Source organism: Meriones unguiculatus, chromosome 10, assembly GCF_030254825.1.
Source record: "Meriones unguiculatus strain TT.TT164.6M chromosome 10, Bangor_MerUng_6.1, whole genome shotgun sequence".
Classification (NCBI taxonomy): Eukaryota; Metazoa; Chordata; class Mammalia; order Rodentia; family Muridae; genus Meriones; species Meriones unguiculatus.
Window position 1 is genome coordinate 83,111,677 of NC_083358.1, and position 22,177 is coordinate 83,133,853.

General features: G+C 42.3%; 1 protein-coding gene across 2 annotated transcripts in view; it reads right to left on the bottom strand.

Moving 5' to 3' along the window:
- Pde5a (phosphodiesterase 5A) overlaps positions 1 to 22,177 on the bottom strand; it is a 119,103-nt gene that overhangs the window by 48,786 nt on the left and 48,140 nt on the right. For both annotated transcript variants that reach the window (XM_060392801.1, XM_060392802.1), the window contains exons 6-9: positions 18,733 to 18,870; positions 17,902 to 17,969; positions 8,476 to 8,584; positions 7,551 to 7,638 (exon numbers count right to left, since the gene is read on the bottom strand). In XM_060392801.1, coding sequence (XP_060248784.1) covers positions 7,551 to 7,638; positions 8,476 to 8,584; positions 17,902 to 17,969; positions 18,733 to 18,870 — 403 coding nt within the window. The remainder of the gene's footprint in view (positions 1 to 7,550; positions 7,639 to 8,475; positions 8,585 to 17,901; positions 17,970 to 18,732; positions 18,871 to 22,177) is intronic.

Here is a 22,177-nt window from a genome sequence, read left to right on the forward strand (position 1 = left end):
CAAGTATCCAAGCTAATCAAATGTGAAGACATGAACACAGATACAATGACTATTTTAGATATAAAAATCAGATTTAGTCCCTAAAGAATATCTGAATCTCTGCTTATAGGTCGGTCACACTGTTGGTTGAGAATGGAGAATTAACGTAACGACGTGATAAATTTTTGCTCAGCTGGTGTTGCTGTGGGATTCAGTGTCTACAGAATGAGGTCTGCACGCAAGGAGCTGGAATACACAGTTCAATACTGAGTAAAATATATTGTCAACTTTTGTCACTAAATACATAAAGACTTTCTCTATGTGCCCCCTGGGGTAGTCACTGTGCTGGGTACTTGATTAGACACAAAACCTCTGGTCCTCATGAGTCTCCTTGTGATGGTGGCAGGACCGTTACAGGAAGGAGGAAAAGGTCCTTGCATTTACTCACAGCATACAGCAGTCACGTGACTCCAAAGTCAACCTCTGCCTTGGCCTAGCTCCCTTCACTGCACATGCCACATGCACACAGGACCCCGAGCACCCACACACAGCCTACCTGGGGCCAGCATGGCAGCCCAGTGCTGTCCTGCCTATCTCCCAGGGGACCCCTACATCTCCTTCACAAAGAGGCCCTTGGCCCCCGGCTTGCACACTGGGCAGGCACCGCTCTTCCCGTGTTAGCAGTAACACTTGCTGAATAACGGCAGATTCCACTTAAGTTTCTTTCTTGGCTTCAACTATGTTGGGTTTAGCGATCCCCTCCCCACAACCTCACTTTCTCAGCTAACAGAATCCTGGCAGACAGTAAGAATTTAAGGAAAAAAAAAATGTTGAGCTAATGAAAAGATGCAGGACCCCAGCTCTGACCCGAGGCACTTTTCCCACGGAGATTATATCAACTATTAGCCCTTATTTTTCCTGGAGCACAAAAGATTTTCATGGACATCTGATTACACATTAATTCCTTTTGTCACCATGGTTGCACGCTCTCTTTATTTGCACGCTGCAAACGATCTGGACTCTGCTTTTCATTTTTGTTTGCCTATGCAGTTCTGGCATCTCCAGGCTTTCCTGTCTGCATTAGAGCTGCGGGGACCACCTTTCCAACACTCTTCTGTTATAAAGGAAAGGCTCACACATGATATAAAGAATGTGGACAAGGCAAGCGGAAAACCATGCATTAAGATGGCCCTCAGCATTCGCTGTCCTAACAACACGTATCCCGTATTTGGTAAAAACACAAGGACTATGTCTTCTCCTCATTGCGGCTCCTCATGTTATAACGATGGGACTGTTTATGTAGGCTCTGGCTGTCTCCCAGTTGGAATTTTCCTGCGAGTCATGTGTTTCATGCTCTAACTCTCAGAGCACAGTGGAAGCGCCTTTCAGGTTTCATAGAAGCTATCTTGTACACGGTGGTCCTTGCTCAGAAACAAGATTTTCAGATTGCCTCATTACAGTTCCTGCAGGCTTCCAACGGAAAGTGTGACAGAGGGCTCAGGATGTGCACGACGGGGAATTTGCTAAGCTCTGCCCTAATTAAGTCTTCTGCGTAGTAATTCAGATCTGTCCTGGCTAAAATTCACTGACCAAATATGTGAAGAGGTGTTAATGGATTTGGAGATGTAGTCGGTGGTAGACTGATGGCCTAATATATGCAAAGCTCTAGGCAAAAGAAAAAAAAGGAGTGTTGAATTCTGACTCTGGAATTGCTCACAGATCATTTCAATGAAATGCTGCATCCTCTGTAACTGTAGCCCTTCGTGGAACTTATAAAATGTGTCTGTTACAAGCCACCACCCCAGGTGCAGCAATATAGAATTAAGCTCCAGGGCACAAAAAGGATACTGAAGACAAACAGCCATTTAAACAGATAATTCAATTCTCTCTTGAAAGTGGGCTGGGCAGCATTCATGCTTATTCCCCTGATCTCATTAAATCCTTCAGAAAATTTAATTAGAGCAGGGAAAGGTTTATAAGAAACAAATGGAGTTCTTCTTAGAGAAAGTTTAAGGTTTGGGCCCATTTATAGATTGAATTCTCACCATTTCTTCACTAGCGATTGGTGAGAGGAGCTCAGTAGTGAAATAATGAAATGTGAGTCATTTACATTTTTAAAAGTTCTTACATAGAACCAAAGACACAAGAAACCCATGAATGCCAAATACCATGAACACCAAATAGTAAATATAGTCATAAAGTAAAATAATGTCCAAAACCATATTAGGAGGGACACCAAGCAATAATAAAACAGTACATTATTGGGGTTCCCTAATAGTATGTGAAGAGGGGCACTGTGTTTATTCAGCTCATGTGGCCACTGTAGCTACAAGAGCTGGCTAGTACCAAGCACCTCTGGAAACCACACAGAGGATGGTTCTAAATCCTGCCGCTGTGTCCTGTTCTGTAATTCTGTGACTTAGTCTGCTTCCAAGCACCGAGCTTTTCGGCCAAACAGGGTTAGGACATACATACTTTCGTAGAGCCGTAGGTTCACTCTGCCATAAATGGGAACATCAAAACCAGCAGCCAGCCTTAAAATAAGTCAAACCTACCTTAACACCACTCTTACAGAATTTTTTTCTTGTTCGTTTCTGCGGGCCAATAATCTCAGGTCTGGAAGTTTTAAATATATATATACAAGATTCAATCTTGTAAAAAAAAAAAAACGTGCTTATTTTTGCCAATAATCTTAATTCAAGAGCATTTTTTTCTATACAAAATGTTTGATTTTTTTAGGTAGTCAATAGAATCAGCTTCTCAAGAAGTAAGCGACTGCTGGTATTGAGTTTTTTATTTGCAAGTCTCTGGTGTACTTCAGGGCACTGCCACCCGTGAGAGGAGGGTAATTCCACTGAACTGTGCGAATCCTGATCCCTCTCTACCCTGCCCTTTAGTCCTGCACCCCATCTAACTCTTCCTGTTCCACCGCTCTCCCCACCCCCTATATAACACTATACCTCCTTAAGAGGTAGTTTGTTAAGGGCGTAGCCCTTCATAGGTTGATCACATTCCGGAGAATGGTCCCACACTCAGCAGAACTGGGGTAGGACAAATTGGACTGCACGGGTTTAAAGACAGAGAAAGAGGAGACCATGAAGTTGGGTGGGTAGGGAGGCAGGGGCGGATCTGGGAGAAGCTGGGGGATGACTATGATCAAAATACGTTGTATGGCATTCTCAAAATTAATAAAAAAATACTTTAAAAGAGTCACTTTTCAGGGTGTGGTGGCACAGGCTTTTAATCCCAGTGTGGGGTAGGCAGATATCAAAGGACTCAAAAGTATCAAGCTCCATGCCAGCCAGAGTTTCAAAGTAAGACCATGTCTCAAAAACCAATCAACCCATCACCTCCCAAGCTACCATCCACAAAGGAGAGAAAACATGTCATGTTTGTCTTTCTGGGTCTGGAATGCCTCAGAATTAGTGCCAAGAATCGGTTACCTCTTCTGTAGTTCTTGGCCAGTGAGGTCCCACAGACTCCCAAACATTGAAGAGTTTTCCTAACACTGTTCATTACTCTTCAGATAAGCTCCTGTTGCTGAAGACACCACACACTGGAGTCCCAGACATGGAGTAGTCGAGCTGGTAACGACCTGAAAGCTTTATCCCTGTTGGTTAAGCTTTCAAAACACTGGAAAGTGCTACGCACTGTACCACAGGAGAAGAAAGGAACCATAAGTCTTACTCACTTATGAACCTTGTGAGCTACAATTACAGTTGGCCTGCAGAGATCTGTTCACTGGTACAATAGTGGCGCCAATGTCATGGGAGTAACCAGTTACTCTCTGATTGAATTTAAGATCTGCTACGTAAGTTGAAACCTGTACTTAGCACCATTATTGAGAACAGAATTCACAGCTAGAAAGGTCAAAGGCCCTGCAGGAGAAACTACTGTTGTCACGCTGTTAAGTGTGCAGAATATTAGACTGACTAACAGCGTATCATTACACTCATAGGTTACTGAACCTCTCAGTTTTCATCAGAGAAGATGCTTTCTGAAGTAGATGGCCATTAATACACCTGTTCAAAACGCAAGAAAATAAGAGCCTGAAGAATGTGCAGCCATGAGTGTATTACGCACCCAGGTCTCGGGAATCATTGTAAAAGAGGGAGAGGAAAGACTGTAAAAGACACAGACAGCAGATGACTAGAAGGAGACAGTGTCTTCTGAACAAAACAGGGCAGTTGAGCATGTGACGTCACGGCAGTTGTGAATACGGTGATGATGTTACCTGGTGACAGAAATGTATGGGACACCCTATGCTGTCCGGTGTGGACCGATGTGTCATTATGTGGGTTATGGAAAACCCACTGCAGAAACAGAAAACAGGAGCTTCTCCAGCACAGCTGAGAGGGAGTTAGGAGAGCACCCAGACCACAACCTGCACAGTAATGACAGATTTCCTCCCATACTTCTTAAACAATGTGCCGTATGATACTGTGAATTTTACTTTTATTATATTTTCTTAGTAATAACATGGAAATATAACCCATCTAAAACATGAACATTCTAAAGGATTAGTGTTTCCTTTGAATGGTAATTTCTTCAAATATGCTCTAAACAAAGGAGGAGCACACGGGAGGAATTGGAGGGAGAATGAGAAGCAGTAAATGGTACAACTATATTATAATCTATACATAATATAAAAAATAATAAATATGTATTTAAAAAAACCCCAAAATTTCCTTTAAATTGATACAGAAAATAGAGATGAGAATTTCTGGAAAATATGATATGGAGCAAAGGACATATTTAGCCTTATCAACAGGGCAAACAACTGGTTAAAATGAATGACTGCTCAATGAGAGACATGTTTCCTGGGCAATGGTGGAAAGATTCTGTATCAGGCACAGCGTACAAAAACAGTTGTTGATAGGATATAATACTTTGGGGAACAAAGCTGACGATACAACAGGCTCTGAACCGGTCTAATGTTTATAATTCCATCTGAACGTCAGTAATGAAAACCAGCGACGAGGAAGGAAGAAGATTACAGAAAAGCACACGGGGCGGCCTGCTTTTCTGTGTGTAAGCCTGCGGGGAGTCTCCATTAGCACTGCACATCGGGATCTGGCCTGTGACGTGCAAGACAAATTGTCCACAGCCATGATCTTTCCCCCACTGCACCTGTGCGTATATATGCACGTGCAGAAGTCCATATCCCAGCTTTGCCACACTCGTAAAACAGCAGGGTACACTGGGAGATTTCCATCTCACGCTGGCGATGAACTTGAGTACCTTGTTCCACGAGCTCACACAGAACCACTTATTTCTTTTTAAACAGAGAATTTTCTCTCTTCAAAGAGGAGATTTGCTGGCTCTTGGTTCTGCTGTTCAGCAGGATGATGGGAAAGCACATTCCAGGATCATTCCTATCCTTTTTGTTTTGTTTTGATTTTTTTTTTTTTTTTTTTGAGGTAGGGTGTCTCTGTTATGCAGCCTCCATAGTGCAGGAACTTGCTCTATGGACCTCAGATTCACAGAGACCTGCCTGTTGTATGCCACCACGCTTGCCTTGCGTCTTCCCACTCTTAGCTTAAGAACTTTTTGCTCACTTTTCTGAAACACAGACACGATCAAAACGTGAATTTTGATGAAGTTATTGAGAAGTCCTAATCATTTACAGAGAGTGAAGGGCTTATGAGTCCCTTTCCCAGGCCTGTGCTCTGTAACTACGCTTAGAGTGCAGGAGGCTAGACACGCCCCCCCCCACCTAATATTTCACAGACGCTGTTGAGCTAAAGCTGTGACCCTGCAGCCACCTGCACGTCTCCCTCCATTCTTCTGACAGCATATTATAAATGACACATCTCTGCGGGAGCTCAAGTTCACATTCTCAAGGGCAGTTTATGGCAGTTTCTTATGCTTACATGAAAAGTATTTTTTAGAAAGCACGACACAGAACAGTTTTCCCTTTGGTTCCCTAGGAAGTAACATTTTCTCAAATAACATCTGCTGCTTATTTCAGACATCATTGGCGATGATGCCTGTAGATGTGCTTACACGCTCACTGGCTTCTGATCTTTTTTCTGAGCCCAGGAGAACTGCTCAGCACAGCATGGCAAGGAGTGGCCTACAAGCTTCTAGGAGTTTAAGTAGGGTCTGACCCTCAGCCTGGTAGGTGCAGGACCTACAATGGCATACACCCACCAGGGGGATGACAAGACTGGTGAGTAAGACGGCAGCGGACAAGAAACAGATAGATCTTTAGAACACAAACGTGAACCTGCAAAGCAAACAGTTCCCTCCCTGTGAACTATGTTGGAAGGAAAATCAAATAAGGGAAATCAGATTAGTGGGCCCGGAATCAGAACAAGTCAAGGCGACTCATGGAAAGTTTAATGGCCTCCTAGCAAGGGAATTAGAGTTGTGTCCAACTTGGAGGATAGGCACTTTCAACATTTGTAACACACACACACACACACACATTCACACCTGCTTTCATATTAAATACTTCTTTTTCTTGCAACCTGAAAGCTGTTCAGATGTTTTAAAGATAAATTTATACATAAATGTTGTTCCATTGGGGTTTTAGTTTCAAATTTTAATCTCTGGAAGTCAGTTATCTTTCCTTTATTTCTACAGTCTTGGGATAATGCTATTAGTTCAGGCTGTTTTCTCTGTGTTTGCCATAGATAACTAGAATATAAAATAACATACTTTTTGTCCACCTCTGTCTTTTTTAAGACAGGGTTTCACTGTGTGGTCCAGGTTGGCCTCAAACTCGAAAATTTACCTGCCTCTGCCTCTTGAATGCCGGGACTAAAGTGACAGGCGACCAATGCCCAGCAGTGTCTGCCCTGCTCTTAATAAAACCTATGGCAGCAAGAAGTAAGCATGTCAGTAACGGGGAACAATAATCCACTGTCCGGGGAAGGAATTTTTGTGCCATTCTGTAAAACAGGTTGTCCTTTAACCTTTGCATGCAAATGTAAGACCTTAGGATAGGGGTTTCTGGTCTGCCTAGACTATGGAAGTACTCAGTAAAGAGCGATTAAATGAACAAACAAGTAAATACCACCTACAATCTCAGCTACATTTTTGAAAAGTCAGACATCAGGAAATAAGACTACATGTACGTTGTCAGTTGACGTTTCTCAGTGTATGAACGTTTAACACTAAAAACATTTTTATGTGTGCACCTGTGTGTGTGCACGTGTGCAAGTGTGGGGGTAGGGGTCAGAGCACAGCATTCTGGAGTTGGGCCTCTCCTTCTACCATTTGGTCCTGGGACTAGAACTCAGGCTTGGTAGAAAACGCTTTACCCACTGAACCAGCCATCTTGCCAGTCCTGTCTACTGACTTTAACATATCATTCTTAAGCAGGAACCTCAGATTAAACTGGATTCTGATGATTAAAAAATAAAATCCAACAGAGCTCATAGAATGTCTGACGTGTATGAAGGAATTCATCAGTGTAAACATTTTAACTTATAACAGTAAATTTTCTCTTTCCTTGGACATTTTATTCCTTACACTTACAATGCACACTTGAAAGCAGATATGGAATGCTTTTTTCTTTTTTTCTTAAACAAATGCGGAGTGTTAAGTCAACGGAAAGGTCTTACCTATGACTTTATTCTTCTTCCCGTTTTTTATAGGTGTGCAAAGCAAACTTCCAGTACAGGGCGTGGTTACATGCCCCGTGTTTTCATTCTAAAGAAGAACAGAAACAAGGCTGCTAAACCAACAGAAATGCCTGGCCCCACAAACATCGTATTAACTGTACGGCACAAACACCACAGTAACCGTATGGCACATGTGAAAGAACACGCATGCTCATCTTAACTACAGACAACGGGCAATAGAGTCAGCGTTTATTAGAACAATACACCAAATCTTCTTTATTCTGTTTAAACTTTCCAAAGCGTTTATAGTAACAGTAAGTCAAATATTTATTCAACGTCTGCTGTCCTGGTGAGGTAGAGGTCTCAATTTAACAAAACAGGCAGAAGCCAAAAGCTGGAAACAATGCATTACGGCATCGACCTTGTTAATAATGCAGCCATACTTGAAGCCCCTACCTTCCTAAAGCAGGCAGGCAACAGAAAGAATCAAGGTGGCTGTGTCACAGGCAAAATGTTGCTGAGAGATTAAAGAAATCACGGGTATTTGAAGTGTTCGATGTCTTAGGAACAGATCTCTGAAGTTTCACTGTCAAGGCAAATGGAGCTCCATCTTCCCTTAGTTAAGGGTACAGGGGCCTTAATTTTTACAGATAAAGTCAGAAACTCCATCTGAGGGAAGTCACTGACCCCATGTTGCTGAAATGACCTCAACTTGTGCAAAGAATAGGGAGAAAGCCCACAGCACAGCTTCCTTGGCAGTTTGGAGCTATTTTACCCTCCACCCTCCCCACCCCGTTCAGGGAAAACGGAGATCACCCTCAAAGAGCCAGTTTCCAGCCCAATTCTTCAGACAAGGAGCAGCTGTAGGAACGGGTCTGGAGGGAGAACAGGCTGTGAGCATCAGGTCTAAAATTAGGTTACTTACTGTCCAGGGAAATCTCTTGTCCTTCGAGACATCGGGGATATTAAGTGGCTCCATCGTGTTCTTGACATACTGAGCGTACATGTAATTGATTTTGTTCGCATCGTGCTCCCTGCAGAAATAAGAGATGTGAGTTCCTTCTATGCGGTGCTCCCTGCAGAAATAAGAGATGTGAGTTCCTTCTATGCGGTGGGAAACTGTGTTAAACAAACTGGAAAAGGAAGAACCAGCGGCTCTGAACTACCGGGGTGGGTGGTCAGGGGGCATCTACGTCTTAATTGGAAAACGTGTTAGATGATTACAGCTCAGTTTATTACCCCAATCTGAAAAGTCTGATAGGCACCCACGGCTTGGGCTGTGGAGAACAATGGAGCTCAGCCTGTGGGTGGTGACCCCTTTGGGTTTCGCATATCAGGTATTTCCGGCTAGAAAGTAGTAATGAAATAATTTTATGGTTGGGGTCACCACAGCATGAGGTGTGAAAGGGTTACAGCCTAACAGAATGTTAGTAGGTTCTCTCTAGCTGCAGCTTCCTCCTGTTATGTTTTGTTTTGTTTCTTTGGTCTGATATGCCTGTTTCAATTGTAGTTTTACTAAGCGAAGGAGTGGAAAAGTAGCAGGTGATATTTAAAAATGAATAGTTGCCTTAGGCATGGGGGTACCTCCTTAAGTCATTGCTCCATAAATGCCCCCTCACTGAGAAGTAGATTTCCTCGTACCAGAATGTGCCGTGCAAGCTTCCAAAGGAGGAAAAACCAGCTGCCCTTGTCAGCTATGATGCCTATGAAGCACAACAATGAGCAGCATGGCAGGATAACCCCAGGGTGCAGTGGTGACAGGAATACCTCAGTGGTAACCAACAGCTCTCTAATTGGACTTAAGGCCCACTCCTGGGAACGCATGCCTGGCACTGGAAACCAAGCCAACAACGCAGAGCTCGTGAGATCATGGATCTCGGAGGAAAACCTACAGCTAACGCTTTATGAAATCAGCATAATTCCTAGCTATACTGTAAATATCTGTCCTTATTTATACCCACAGGTAAGTGTCGTTCTCATCCCTCATAACTTCTCTTTACCACAGATGGAGACCACTACAGACAACTACAACCAATCAAATTGCAGAGCTGTAGAGCACAGTCTAAGCTGATACACCTACAACTTCACTCCTATGCCTATGGCTCGGGGATCATGGTGGAAGAGGGGTGCAAAGATTCTAAGAGACAGCGGATAAGGGACTTTCTGGTGAGACTGTGTCTCCTAGGAAGGTCCGAAGCTACACCCATAAAGTCTCACCAACACGGCTGCCTAAACAGGAGCTCAACAAGGCTGACATCAATAGACATGCTAATGAGGCTGGGGAAAGCTCACAAGGCCCCAATCCTACACACACACACACACACACACACACACACACACACACACACTCTACTGGCAACTAAGGACTGTTGAGAGTGGGAGGAATAGTGTTCTGCAGAAAGGGGAAGAACACACAAATTAGTTATCCATTGCTAATGGTCAGCCTTGAAAACATTTACATGTAAGTGACATTATACAGACTACGCAGGTTGTGTTCTGTACTTAGTAACATACACACACACACATGTAACAATGACAAAAAAAAGAAACTATGAATTTTAAAGATACCTAGGAGGGATAGATGGGAGACTTCAGAGAGAGGAAAGAAACAAGAGGGAAATGATGTAATTATACTGTAATCTCAACAAATAAAAGAAATAGTAGAAAGTAAATTTAAAAACAAAATCTTTAAGACAGCGTCAGTAGTCAAGGATTTCCTAGGGGTCTCCAAAACTACACATCATAATTACACAGGAAAACCTATACTTTGGCCGCGAGAATACAGAAATGAAACTGAAACTGCGCAAGAACCTTCCCCTCGCCCGGCTAGCTTGCAGAGACTCTGAAGGTGTTGTGCAGGTTGCTAGGAGAGAGAAGACACCTGGTCGACCCAGCGCTGGACTCTGTGAGCTGCAACACCGAACTTCAGGCAATGTGTGCCTACCCACCGGAGCAAGAGGGAAGGAGTATTATGGGCTAACTACTTGATTTCTGGTTGGATCTGAGGCCTGCTCCACAGCAGGGGTTGCCATGCCTAGTACTATAGTCCTCGTCAAAACTTTACAGTGAGGAAGGTCATAAGCCCTAGGGAGGAAACTTTATTGCTGCTTTCTTCAATGATCATGTTGTCCCCTAAATATTTATGCTTGCTCCCATCGTCCTGGGATCCTCTCCGTCTCGGTTAGGTATGCTTTTTGCGGCAATATACAGTTGTGGTGTTTTGGCTAAGAACGCCCCTCAGAGGCTCATCGGTTTGAGTACTTTGTCCCCAGTTGATTAAATTGTTTGGGAAGGATTAAGACGGCGGTTCTCAAACTGTGAGCCAAGACCCCTTTGGGTGTGACCTACCCTTTCACAGGGGTGGCATATCTGATATCCTTCCTATCAGATGTTTACATTTCGTGACAGTAACAAAATTACAGTTATGAAGTAGCAATAAAAATAAATTATGTTATGGGGAGGTCACCACAACATGAGGAACTAAATTAAAGGGTCACAGCATTAGGAAGGTTGAGAAACTTTGGATTAGGAGGTGTGGCATTGTTGGAAAAGATGTATCACTAGGACTGGGCTTTGATGTTCCGGAAGACTTGCACCATTCCATTGCTTATGCAGCAACAGAAACCCTAATTACAACAGCAGCAATCAATGCATAATTAGTCCAAGTGCTAAAAGTGAAAGGCTGGGTGCTCAGCCCCAGTGGGAAATCTTTAGCAATCAGCCCTCCCCAACAAAGCTCAGGCAATGTCCCAGAAGAGGAGGCAGAAAGGAAGTAAGAGCTGGAAGATGAGGAGGGCTTCAGAGAAATGCTGTCTGGACATCGTGCAGCTATTATAATCACTGTATCTTATCAGCTATGGTTATTGGCTGCACAAAATCCAGCCAGCCAAAATTCAGGTGTAGATGGGCAAGGTGCTCCCCAGGCCCCACTCTTTATGAAAGTTATTGGCAGCTGATAGTTGTTGGGAAAGACAGAACCGTTCTTCTTGGGTGGTGTTCCCACTGGCAGGTTTCCCGTGTGCCAGTGAATGGCCCCACACCCAGGCACATCGGGCAGCTCTGTTTGGGCTTAATGGGTTATTAAAAACAACATGAATCGGGAGGACATTTTAGGGGTGAGTTGGATGATAGAAATAAAAGTATGATCATATTTCATTGTCCATATGTATGGAATTCTGAAGAATAAAGAAAAATTACAATTACAAAAAAAAAAAGTACATGTCTTTGGAAAAAAAATTTTTCTAGTTCTAAGTTTTCAAAGTTCCAATGTGGTGCCTGTCAACAGTCCATTATACCCAAGCTATATCACAGAACGGTGATGTCATATAGCATTCCACAATGACTCAGATACTCCAGTATCCCCTTTCTGTCGCATGTACTTTGGTCAATGTAATATGGTCAAAAAGAGCTCTTTGCACTGGAAAGTATTATGCATAAATGAAATTACAGAATGTAGCAGAGGAGTAGATGAACATGAGATGAACTTCCAGCCTGACCTCGAAAGCATGCGTCTTGCCTTGCCCAACAGATCTCCTGGGACTGATTACATGTGTTTATCTGTATGACATTCAAGGAGAGGTTGTAAGTGCGGGTTTGAGGCTAATAAAACAATACTTAAAACTACAAGTACTTTTACAAACAATAGCCTAGGGGAATGAAAACAAAAAGAAGCCGTAATAAAGACAGGAAAAAATAAAAGGGTTGCTACCAGAAGAACACCAGAGAAGATGCCTTCAATTAAGTCTTTAGTAGACTAGTAATAAAAACAGTAAAAACTATACCATTCTTACTGTGACCATCATCACTATGCTGACAACAGGAGTCAGAAGCAACTCAAAATGCCCAAGAAACTTGCCAGAACCACTAACTCAGAAATAGGAGCTGGTGTAGAAGTGTGAGTTCTTTAAAGTTACATAACACCACGGTTATTTCCTACTTTAGAAAATGTTAATAAATTGCTTCCTGTCCTCAATAAATACAGCTTGAACACCTGTTCCCCGAGAGCCACTCTTAGGTCTATGTGAAAGGAAAACAAACTTAAGGGAGGAGCTTATAATCTAGCTGGAAGCTGTAACAGAGTGATAGAGTTTTCAGCTGTGTATGCTGTTTGGGCAGTGTCTGGGAGAGATATGCCAGCTGCCCTCAAATCAACTCCTCTTTGCATGGACACAGAGCTACCTAGGATAAAGCCTGCATTACTCTGACACCTATAGAGTTAGTGTTACTACAGGAATAAGTCCCCGTGAATAGGACGGCAGAGGCATCTGCAGACAACTTCTAGAATACTGACACATGCTTTTTGCCCCTTGGTCCCTTGTTTAGGACATGGCTGTGATGGCTAGGGCTCCATCTTAGCTCCTGAATGAATGGAACAAACCTAGTGGGTGTGAGTTAGAAGGCATCCGAGATCTTAGGACATTTGTAGAACACAGGCCCAACGCCAGCTTTGACCTGCCTGCCTCGGCGCACACCCAGGAGACAGTGATGAGATTATATTTCTTTTAAATCTGTTACTTTTTGAATTTTGAGAATTCCCTGCATGAGTACTGCATTCATATCATCCCACAGCTCCCCTTTTCCTTGTCCAACTCCTGATTCTCCTCCATCTACTCTCAAACCCATGACTTCTTTAATTATCGTTGTTACATACATACATAGGTATATGTAAATGCAACCTACTGAGTCCATTTAGTGTTGATCCTACATGTGTGTGTGTTTAGAACTTATCCCTGGGGAAGAGCAATTCTCCCTTCCTTAGCAACCATTAATTAGCTGTAGTTCTTCACCTAGGGGTGGGACCTTGTGAGATTTCCCCCATCCCTGCTGTCCTGTCAACTAGTATTATCATTATGCAGGTCTTATATAGGTGACCATACTGTTATGATCATAGGGGCGGCTTTCCTGTCACAGAGGAGACCATCTTGCATTGCTGTTTTTATTTTGTCTGTTCAGTATTCACAGGTAAAACTAACCTCCAGAAATTCTGCTGGTAACAGTGTAAACATCACGTGTGGAGAAGGACAGATAGCATCCAAATGGATCAGATTAGGAAAGAAATGCTTACAACTCGACCTAAGCCTTATGGGTGGGTAAAGAAATAAGGCGAGAAAGGTGAGGTGGAAAAATAGGCAAGACAAAAAAATTAAAGGACAGCAATATAAAGCTCACTTCTGAGATGAATGAGTACTGCATGCATTTGAGAAATGTTAAACAGCTGCAGATTATCAAAAATAAAGGGGGCGGCTGAGCGCATGCGCAGAGGCGGCAGTGTTAGCGGCAGGTGGCAGCAAAGCATTTGGTGCGAACTCTCACGCCATTCTGCTGCTTTAGCCTACCAAGGGTGCAGAAGGCAGGATTCTCACGGACTCCGAACCTGTGAATGAGCGCGCGTGGAGAGCGTTTGCAAAACGTTAATAAAGAACATCTGAAGAGGACGCAACCCAGCAACTCCCCGTCACCTACGATACCTACCGGTCAGCGGCTCGATTTTATCGACAACCTGGCCGACTGCAGCTGTCTCATTCCCAGAGCCGCTACACAGACGTATCAGCCTCAGAACGAAGGCCTGTGCACTCCTTACCGACACCCAGCAGGCTGGGAAGTAACGAAGCTGGGAGCCCCGGGGGTCAGGGGTGGGCTCGGGGCAGGTGTGTACGGCATGCTGTAGTGGACATTTTGTGTGACGATAATCCTGTTTCCATTTTGTTACACTCTAGCCAGACTGACTGCATGGCGCGAAACATGAATGGTCTTTCATTCTGAAACCACACTTGCCCCTTTGATCCTTTTGTTTGTTTACTGAAACGTTTTATGGTAATTCAGACGGAAAGTGTTCTTTGCTAGTTAAGGTTGGTTCCTGTCCTTGAAACTGTTTGGATCTGCTTATAGCTGTGAGTGCGCTAACCCTTCACGGGGGATTGGGGTGGTGACAAGGTTCATTATATCCTCTGGGAAAGTCTTAGTGAAAAATAAATGTTCGAGGGGGGGAAAAAAAAGAAAGAAAATAAAGTGGGTGTTTCTGGCCAAAAATGTTTGGCTAGATAGAATAGATAGTGAAGGCTTTCAAAGTGTAATACAAAGAACAGGGACGTCATCCTTTACATAACAGTGATGTCCTGGTGGCCTTAAGAAGGGCCTTAGAGATTAGGCTCCAGGAAGCTCAGATGACTGATGTCTCCGCTGCTGATCTCCCACTTCAGAGGCCATGCCTCCCAGGGATGTTCCAAGCCTACCAGGACATGAAGTCAAGACTGTTCTTCTAAGACCCATGACTCTGCAGCCGAGAAACTTCCCCAGCAGCCCTGTTGGACTTTCCTTAGACTTTGTAGCACACAGCCTCCCTTCATTCCTTCCCCCGTCCCACAGACCCACGGGCTGGATCAGACAGTCATGCCGGTTCGGTGGGCTCCCTGCCGGCCTCTCCCACCTCATTCTCCCTTTTCTTTTTCTAGAGCGTGCTGTGTTCCCTCGTAAGCTTCCCGTATTTCAACAGGTCTTGGCATCTCCTTTTGGAAGAGCTGGGCTAAGTCAAATGTTTCAACATTTACAGAGCAGATATCAGCAGAGCTGCATGAGAGAGAACCCCTGAGAAAGCAGGGGCAGGGAGTTTGGGGAAGATAAGCCTTACTGAGTTGCACAAGTCTACTGGAACCACCGCAGGCTGCTGCAAACCAAAAACACACCCGGGACACCAATTACAGGCTACGGGGAAGGTTTTCTGAAGAACTTTTACAGGCATGAGGCTCTTTTAAGCCTTTCTGCAATTCTACCGTTGCAGAGGGAGAAACCAAGGCTTCAGGGGTCAAGTAAATTACACAATAGCTAGTACAGAGCTGAACCTACAGCCAAATACGGTCTAAGTGCCACATCCTTCCGGTTAATCTTCGCGTTGGAGTTTTTTCACTTTAAAAGGTTAGTCTTTCCTAAATTGAACTATATTTGCATTTTCAAATTTAATAGTCAGTAACGAGCACTAGAGAGCACATATAGTTCCAACATTAGTCTGAAGGAGCCATCCTATGTGCTTATCATTTCATAATTAAAAGGCACATTTCTTTAAAAAAAAACATAAAGATCACTAGGATGGAGTGATAGGAGTGAAATATCTACTTAAAATAAAGGGTTAACACAAACTCCAGCGTGAGCTCTATGTCAGAGCACAGAACACAAACCCCCTACCATTTGGAAATGTTCCCCACTTCTGGAATCTGGGGTGACAAGCCAACTCTCAGGAACCCACTAACGTCATCGCACTTGTGTAACGATTCTATTGAAGACAGAGCGTGTTCCCTGAACAGCTGTTTATATTTTGATAGCTAACGTTTGAAAACTGTGGTCAATATCTTATTTAAGCCTATAAGAGAAAATAATCTAGAACAGCCCTGACATTTTATCCTTTATTATTTTAGACAGGGTCTCCAGTCCATGTTGCCTTTGACATCCTGTGGGGCGAAGGATAAGCATGTGATCCGAGCACCTCACCAGCCCCATCTCTGGAGTGCCAGGAACACATGTGTGGACAACCTCACCTGGCCTGTGCAGTGTTAGCAATCAAACCCAGGGCTTTGTGCATGCCTGGCAAGTACTTTAACAGCTCGGTTGCACCCCTAGGCTCAAGACCCTCAATTTTCAATCAATACATAAGAGCTTAAAAATGAAAATGATTTATTTAACTGTTAATATAAACTGCACAGCACTTCATCTCATGGATGAGTGAAGATTTACTGAACCAGTAAAATATTTAGTAGTGAGGAGTAGAGAGTGCCAAATCACTGTACCATCAGTAGGCAATTACAGAAGAATAATATAATATATAATATAATATGATATAATATAATATAATATATAATAAACATTAAGTATCAATATCAAAACTTTCTTAAAATGTTACCAAACACCTTTAATAGTTCGGGTTTCATAAAGTTAAGCCAGATATCTAATTTTATTTTAAAATATTTTAAATAATTCTATTTCATTAATAAATGGTATTTTATTGCATCTTTAGAATAAAGGCTAACTTTAAAGTGATAGGCTAGCAAAAGCCATTGACAATGAATGGTTTCCATTACCATAATATTAGCTTAAAAATCAGTTCGAATTTGTCTTTTCTAAAACAACCACACTAGCATACTTAAACCTTATAAAAACATTTTATAAGGTACTTGGAATGACACACAATTATAAATGGTGAAATGACTTCCACAGAGAGAATTTATCAAAAAGAAATCAGACATAAGTCTTTGCGTTTGCTGTTTTCATGTGTATTTACCAGCAGAGGTCACTATTACGCTAGGTCTGTCCAGAGATTGCTAGCTATTAGTTGAAATTAAAATTCAAAACAAGTTATTGGTTGAATTTGTAATAAAAATCAAAATGTCAAGATAAAAATTTAATTATATATATATATATATATGCTGCAGCATAAATACTAAAAGGTACATTTAGATAACTTATTTAATTTTCTTGACAAGCATCATACTACTTCATTATATTTGATGAAGGCAATCAAATATAATAATGAATGCATACTTAATTTATATATCGTAACAAAATGAACAAAGTTGTTACAACATCACCAAATAAAATCATACATACGGCTTTTAAGAAATAAGAAGTATGAGAAATGCCTAAGAATTTCTGGTACCTCATTTTGGTGGATTTCCATTCTTCAGAACATCCTATCACATAGAGAACAATGTAATTTTTTGGTATGGGTCAAAGAAACATGTGTAAGAACATTTTCTAGTTTTCCCTAAATGCCCTTCACAATCTTCCAGAAAAGCACTTGCCAGATTGGGATAACTACACCTGTGTCCTCTCTTAAACAAACACAGCACATGCTTTCCAAAGTAATCGCTATTAACAGAAAAACGAGCGGATGTTTAGACTCTGGAAAAAAACTGAATGGAAGATCTGGTTTGATCTAGGTAGGGGAGGTACACGGATTTCTAAGGCCAGGATCATAGGCCTCCTTCTCTTACCAGGATGAGTCTCACGGCTGATTCCAACTCAGAATGGGTTTACGGAAAAGTTTGCTAGAGGATCTGTGATGTTTCCAGTTATCCAAAGAGAAAAATATAATCGAGCAACAGTACTTGTGGGTCTCACCTGAACAAGTTTATAACAGCAACAGAGCAAGGCCTGCACTAGTTAGAGCACTATTTGCTGTAAGGAAGAATCCTCAGGTCAAAGCAGCGGGAAACTTGCTATTAACACCAAAGAAGGTGTTGTAAGAACACTTCATCTTTGCAGGGAAAACAGCCTGCACTTACACACCTCGAGTCAAACCAGTAACAAAGCAACTGTTCAGCAGCACAGTAGACTTGTGATAAAGACAGAGAAGTCGCTTTACCTTGTTAGAGTGTCGGATGACTTCCCCAATTCCTCACACTCCATGTGGAACACACTAGAGAAAGAATCCTGAGAACAGACACAATGCAAGTTAAGGCATTTAAAAAAGCAACGGAAGCCACAGCACGCGCGTGCACGCGCACACACACACGCACACACACACATGCCGTGCAACACGACGCCAATGCTTGAACATATTTTCCTTGTTCTTGGACTAACTGGATCTAAGCGCTAAATTTGCAACATCCTCGAAGATGCTTCCTATTATTAAAGGCTCGTATCAGTGCTGATTTTAACCAACGAAAGCTTTTCCAGGACACACTCTGCTGCTAGTAAATCTCAGGCTTTTTTAATGCACATGTTCATGTGTGTCTCTGTGTGTCTCTATGTGTGTGTTCATGCGCACATGTGTACATTATGTGTGTGCGCGAGTGTGCATGTGTGCTCGTATGCATCTCAGTGTGTGTAATCATGGGTATATTTGAGTATGTGTGTGTTCATTAGTGTGTGTCTGTGAGAGAGAGAGAGAGAGAGACTGAGTAGGCCAGAGGACAGCCTCGGGTGCCTTCCTCAGGATCACTGTCCATCTCCTTTAACCTGGCGCTCACCAGTTAGGCTGCCCTGGCCGCAGCGGCTGGGCATTGAAGCCTCTTCACCTTCACCTCCACCCCACTTCAAAACCAGCTCGCCCACGTACTGGTTTTGCATAAATATCTGCAGGCGGTCGGAGTTGGGGTGGGTTCTAAGGCCGGAATGGGGTTTCAGCGCAGAATGTGCTCTGGGGAATGTAAGTGTCCGTCCTGAGCAAACCGAAGCCCCGCGCTGTACTCACCGAGCCGTCCTCGTCCACGATGAATACGGTGCACTTCTGCACCTGCATGAAGGAGATGATGGTGGCCGCGATCTTCTTCAGGATCACTTCCAGCGACTGCTGCTCTTCGAAAATTAAGCTAGCAAGGTCAAGTAATACCTAGAGGAGAAAAGGTGACGGGTGTGCGCAGACGAAAACAAGACGGTGGGTTAAAGATGGTTTAAGGCTGCGTCTGTGCCGCTAACGCAGATCATTAATATAGTCAGAAAGAGCATCGGTGCTTAGGCTAATGTAATCAGTTCCTAATCCTCCCCGGTAGTTTGGGACGCCAGGGCAAGTTTGTAAAAGTGGACTATTATTAGGCTATTGTCAGGATTATGAAGTTTAAAATTTACAAGATTTGCTGAGCAGCATCTACCTGGTGGAGAATGGTTATCATCGTAAACTTCTGAGATTGGTAAAACCAATATTATTAATTTTTCATAAAGTATGAAGAAAACAAAGTTTTAAAAATCCTCCTTCCTGTCTCTAGAGTCTGGTCTCTTCAGACTTAACCCTTATTCTTGCTGCAGCCAGCTTGCAGAAAACCCTCCTTCCAGGCCCCCTTCATTCCCTAGGGACTAGGCCTCTTGTTGCAGATCTAAGGCTCCCCTTTGAATTTTTCCTTCTAATTCAGCTCCATTCTTTTGTGACTCCCTGCTGACCTGCAGGGCAGCTCTCTAACAGAGACACCATGCTTGGCTAGAAACCAGAGAGGCAAACAGCAACCAAAACACAGATCAGCCTCCTAACAAAGATGAAACCAGATATCTACAGCAAGAAACACTTTAAACACTCCAGATGCCTAGGTCCTACTGCACAAATACAAAAGGACAACAATGAAGACAATAAACCTCCTCCAGAAGCCAGAAACCCTCTTACATTAAGTACCCTCCTTCCCCAAATAATTTAGATGAAGTACAAGGCAAAGACTTCAAATAACAATTATAACTGTGTTCAAGGGCTTTAAAGAGGATATGAATAAATGCTTCAATGAAGATTGTGAAAATAGTTGAATGAAATAATGAAAACATTCAGGACATGAAATTAGAAGTAAACAAACAAACAGCATCACTAAAGAAAACCCAAACTGAAATAAAACTGGAAATGAAAAACTCTGGATGTCAAACAAAAACCTCAGAGGTAAGCCTTACCAACAGATTAAAAGACTTGGAAGACAGAATATTAGGTTCTGAGGACAAGATGAAAGAAATGAATAGCTCAGCCCCCCATTCCCCAAAAAAGCAAAAATAACAAATAAACAAAAAACAAAAACAAGAGCTAGAGAAATGGCTCAGAGGTTAAGAGCACTGGCTGTTCTTCCAAAGGGCCTGAGTTCAATTGCCAGAACCCACATGGTGGCACCTAACCATCTATAGTGAGATCTGGTGCCCTCTTCTGGTTTGCAGGGACCCATGCAGGTAAAATGCTGTATAAATAAATAAGAAATAAATAAATCTTTAAAAAAGAGAAACAAATAAACCAACAACAAGTCTATAAATAGTAGTATAGAGGAAAAAGACAAACCCAAGTCGAAGGCACAAAAATCAAAGAAGAAAACCTCCCTAACTTTAGAGAAAAATGTGCTTACCAGGGCAAAAGAAAAAAGGCTTATAGAGAGAACGTGGTCTTGTTTGACGAGAGGCATCACTGGGTGTGGGCTCTGATGTCTCAAAAGCTCAAGCCAGGCCCAGTCTCTATCCCTCTCTCTGTCTCTCTGTCTCTGTCTCTTTGTCTTTCTCTCTTTATGCTTGCTAACTACAAACAGGATAGAATACACTCTCCTACTCTCAGCTACTTCTGTGCTATGCCTGCCTGCATGCCACTTGCTCCCTGCCATAATAATAGACTAACCCTCTGAAACTAAAATCAAGCCCCCAATGAAATATTTTCTTTTCTAAGAGTTGTGTGAGGTCATGGTGTCTCTTTACAGCAATAGAACAGTGACTAAGACAACATCCTGCATCCTATCTGACTACCATGGATTAAAGACAGATATCAACAAGAGAATGGCAGAAAGTATACAGACTCATGGAAGCTAAACAACTCACTACAGAATGAAAGTTGGATCAAGACAGAAATCCAGAAGGAAATTTTAAACTTTTTGGAACTGAAAATGAAAATACAACATACACAAACCTATGGGAAACAATAAACCCACATCTAAGAGGCAAATTCATAGCAAAAACTGCCTATAAACACCTTCAGCAAAGTAGCAGGAGACAAAATCAACACACAAAAATCAGCAGCCTTCCTATATACAAGTGACAAACATACTGATAAAGGTATCAATGAAACAATAGTTTTTACTATAGTTTCAAAAACCAAATGTCTTGGAACAACTCCAAACAAGAAAAAGATTTGTGTAATAAAAACTTCTGAGATGGGCTAGAAAAATGGCTCAGAAGTTAAGAGCACTGGCTGCTCTTCCAGAGGTCCTGAGTTCAATTCCCAGCAACTACATGGTGGCTCACAACCATCTGTAATGAGATCTGTTGCCCTCTTCTGGCGTGCAGGTGTACGTGCAGACGGAACATTGTATATATAATAAATAAATACATCTTTAAAGAAGAAAGATTTATGAAGAAAGCAATTGAAGAAGATATAAGGGGTTGGATATCCCAAGCTCATGGATTGGTACTATTCCTATTGTGAAAATGGCCATCTTACCAAAAGCAGATTGAGTGCAACACCCATCAAAATTCCAACACACTTCTTCACAGAAATTGGAAAAAATAAAAAAGAAACTTCAATTTCACATGGAAACACATACACACACAAACAAAAAACAAAAAGCGTGATAGCTAAAACATTCCTGAATAATAAAAGAACTGCTGGAGGTATCACCACTCCAGATTTCTAGGTGTACTACAGAGCAATAGTAATGAAAACAGCAACGGTATCGGTATAAAAACAGACGTGTTCATTAATGACGTAGAACTGGAGACTCAAACACGATTCTACACACCAATGGCACCGGTGTTTAACAAAGAAGCTAAAGATACACGATGGAGAAAAGACAAAATCTCCAGCAAGTGCTGCTAGTCAATCTGCGTGGCTGTGTGGGGAAAAAGAAAAATAGATCCATTCTTTTCACCCTGCACAAAACTCAACTCCAAATAGATCAAGGACCTCAACCTAAGACCACATCTGACAGAAGAGAAACAGGAAATAGGCTTGAATTCATTGGCACCAGAAAGGAGTTTCTGAACAGAACAAGCAGCACAGGTATTAAGACAGACAATTAATAAGTGGGACCTAACGAAACTGGAGAAGCATCTGTACAGCAAGACATCATCATTCAAAGTGGCATCCTAAAATGAGAAAATCTTTACCATTATATATTTAGTAGAGGAATAGTATCTAGAAAATATATAGAACTAAAAGAAGTGAACATTATGAAAACAAAGAACACAATTTTAAAACG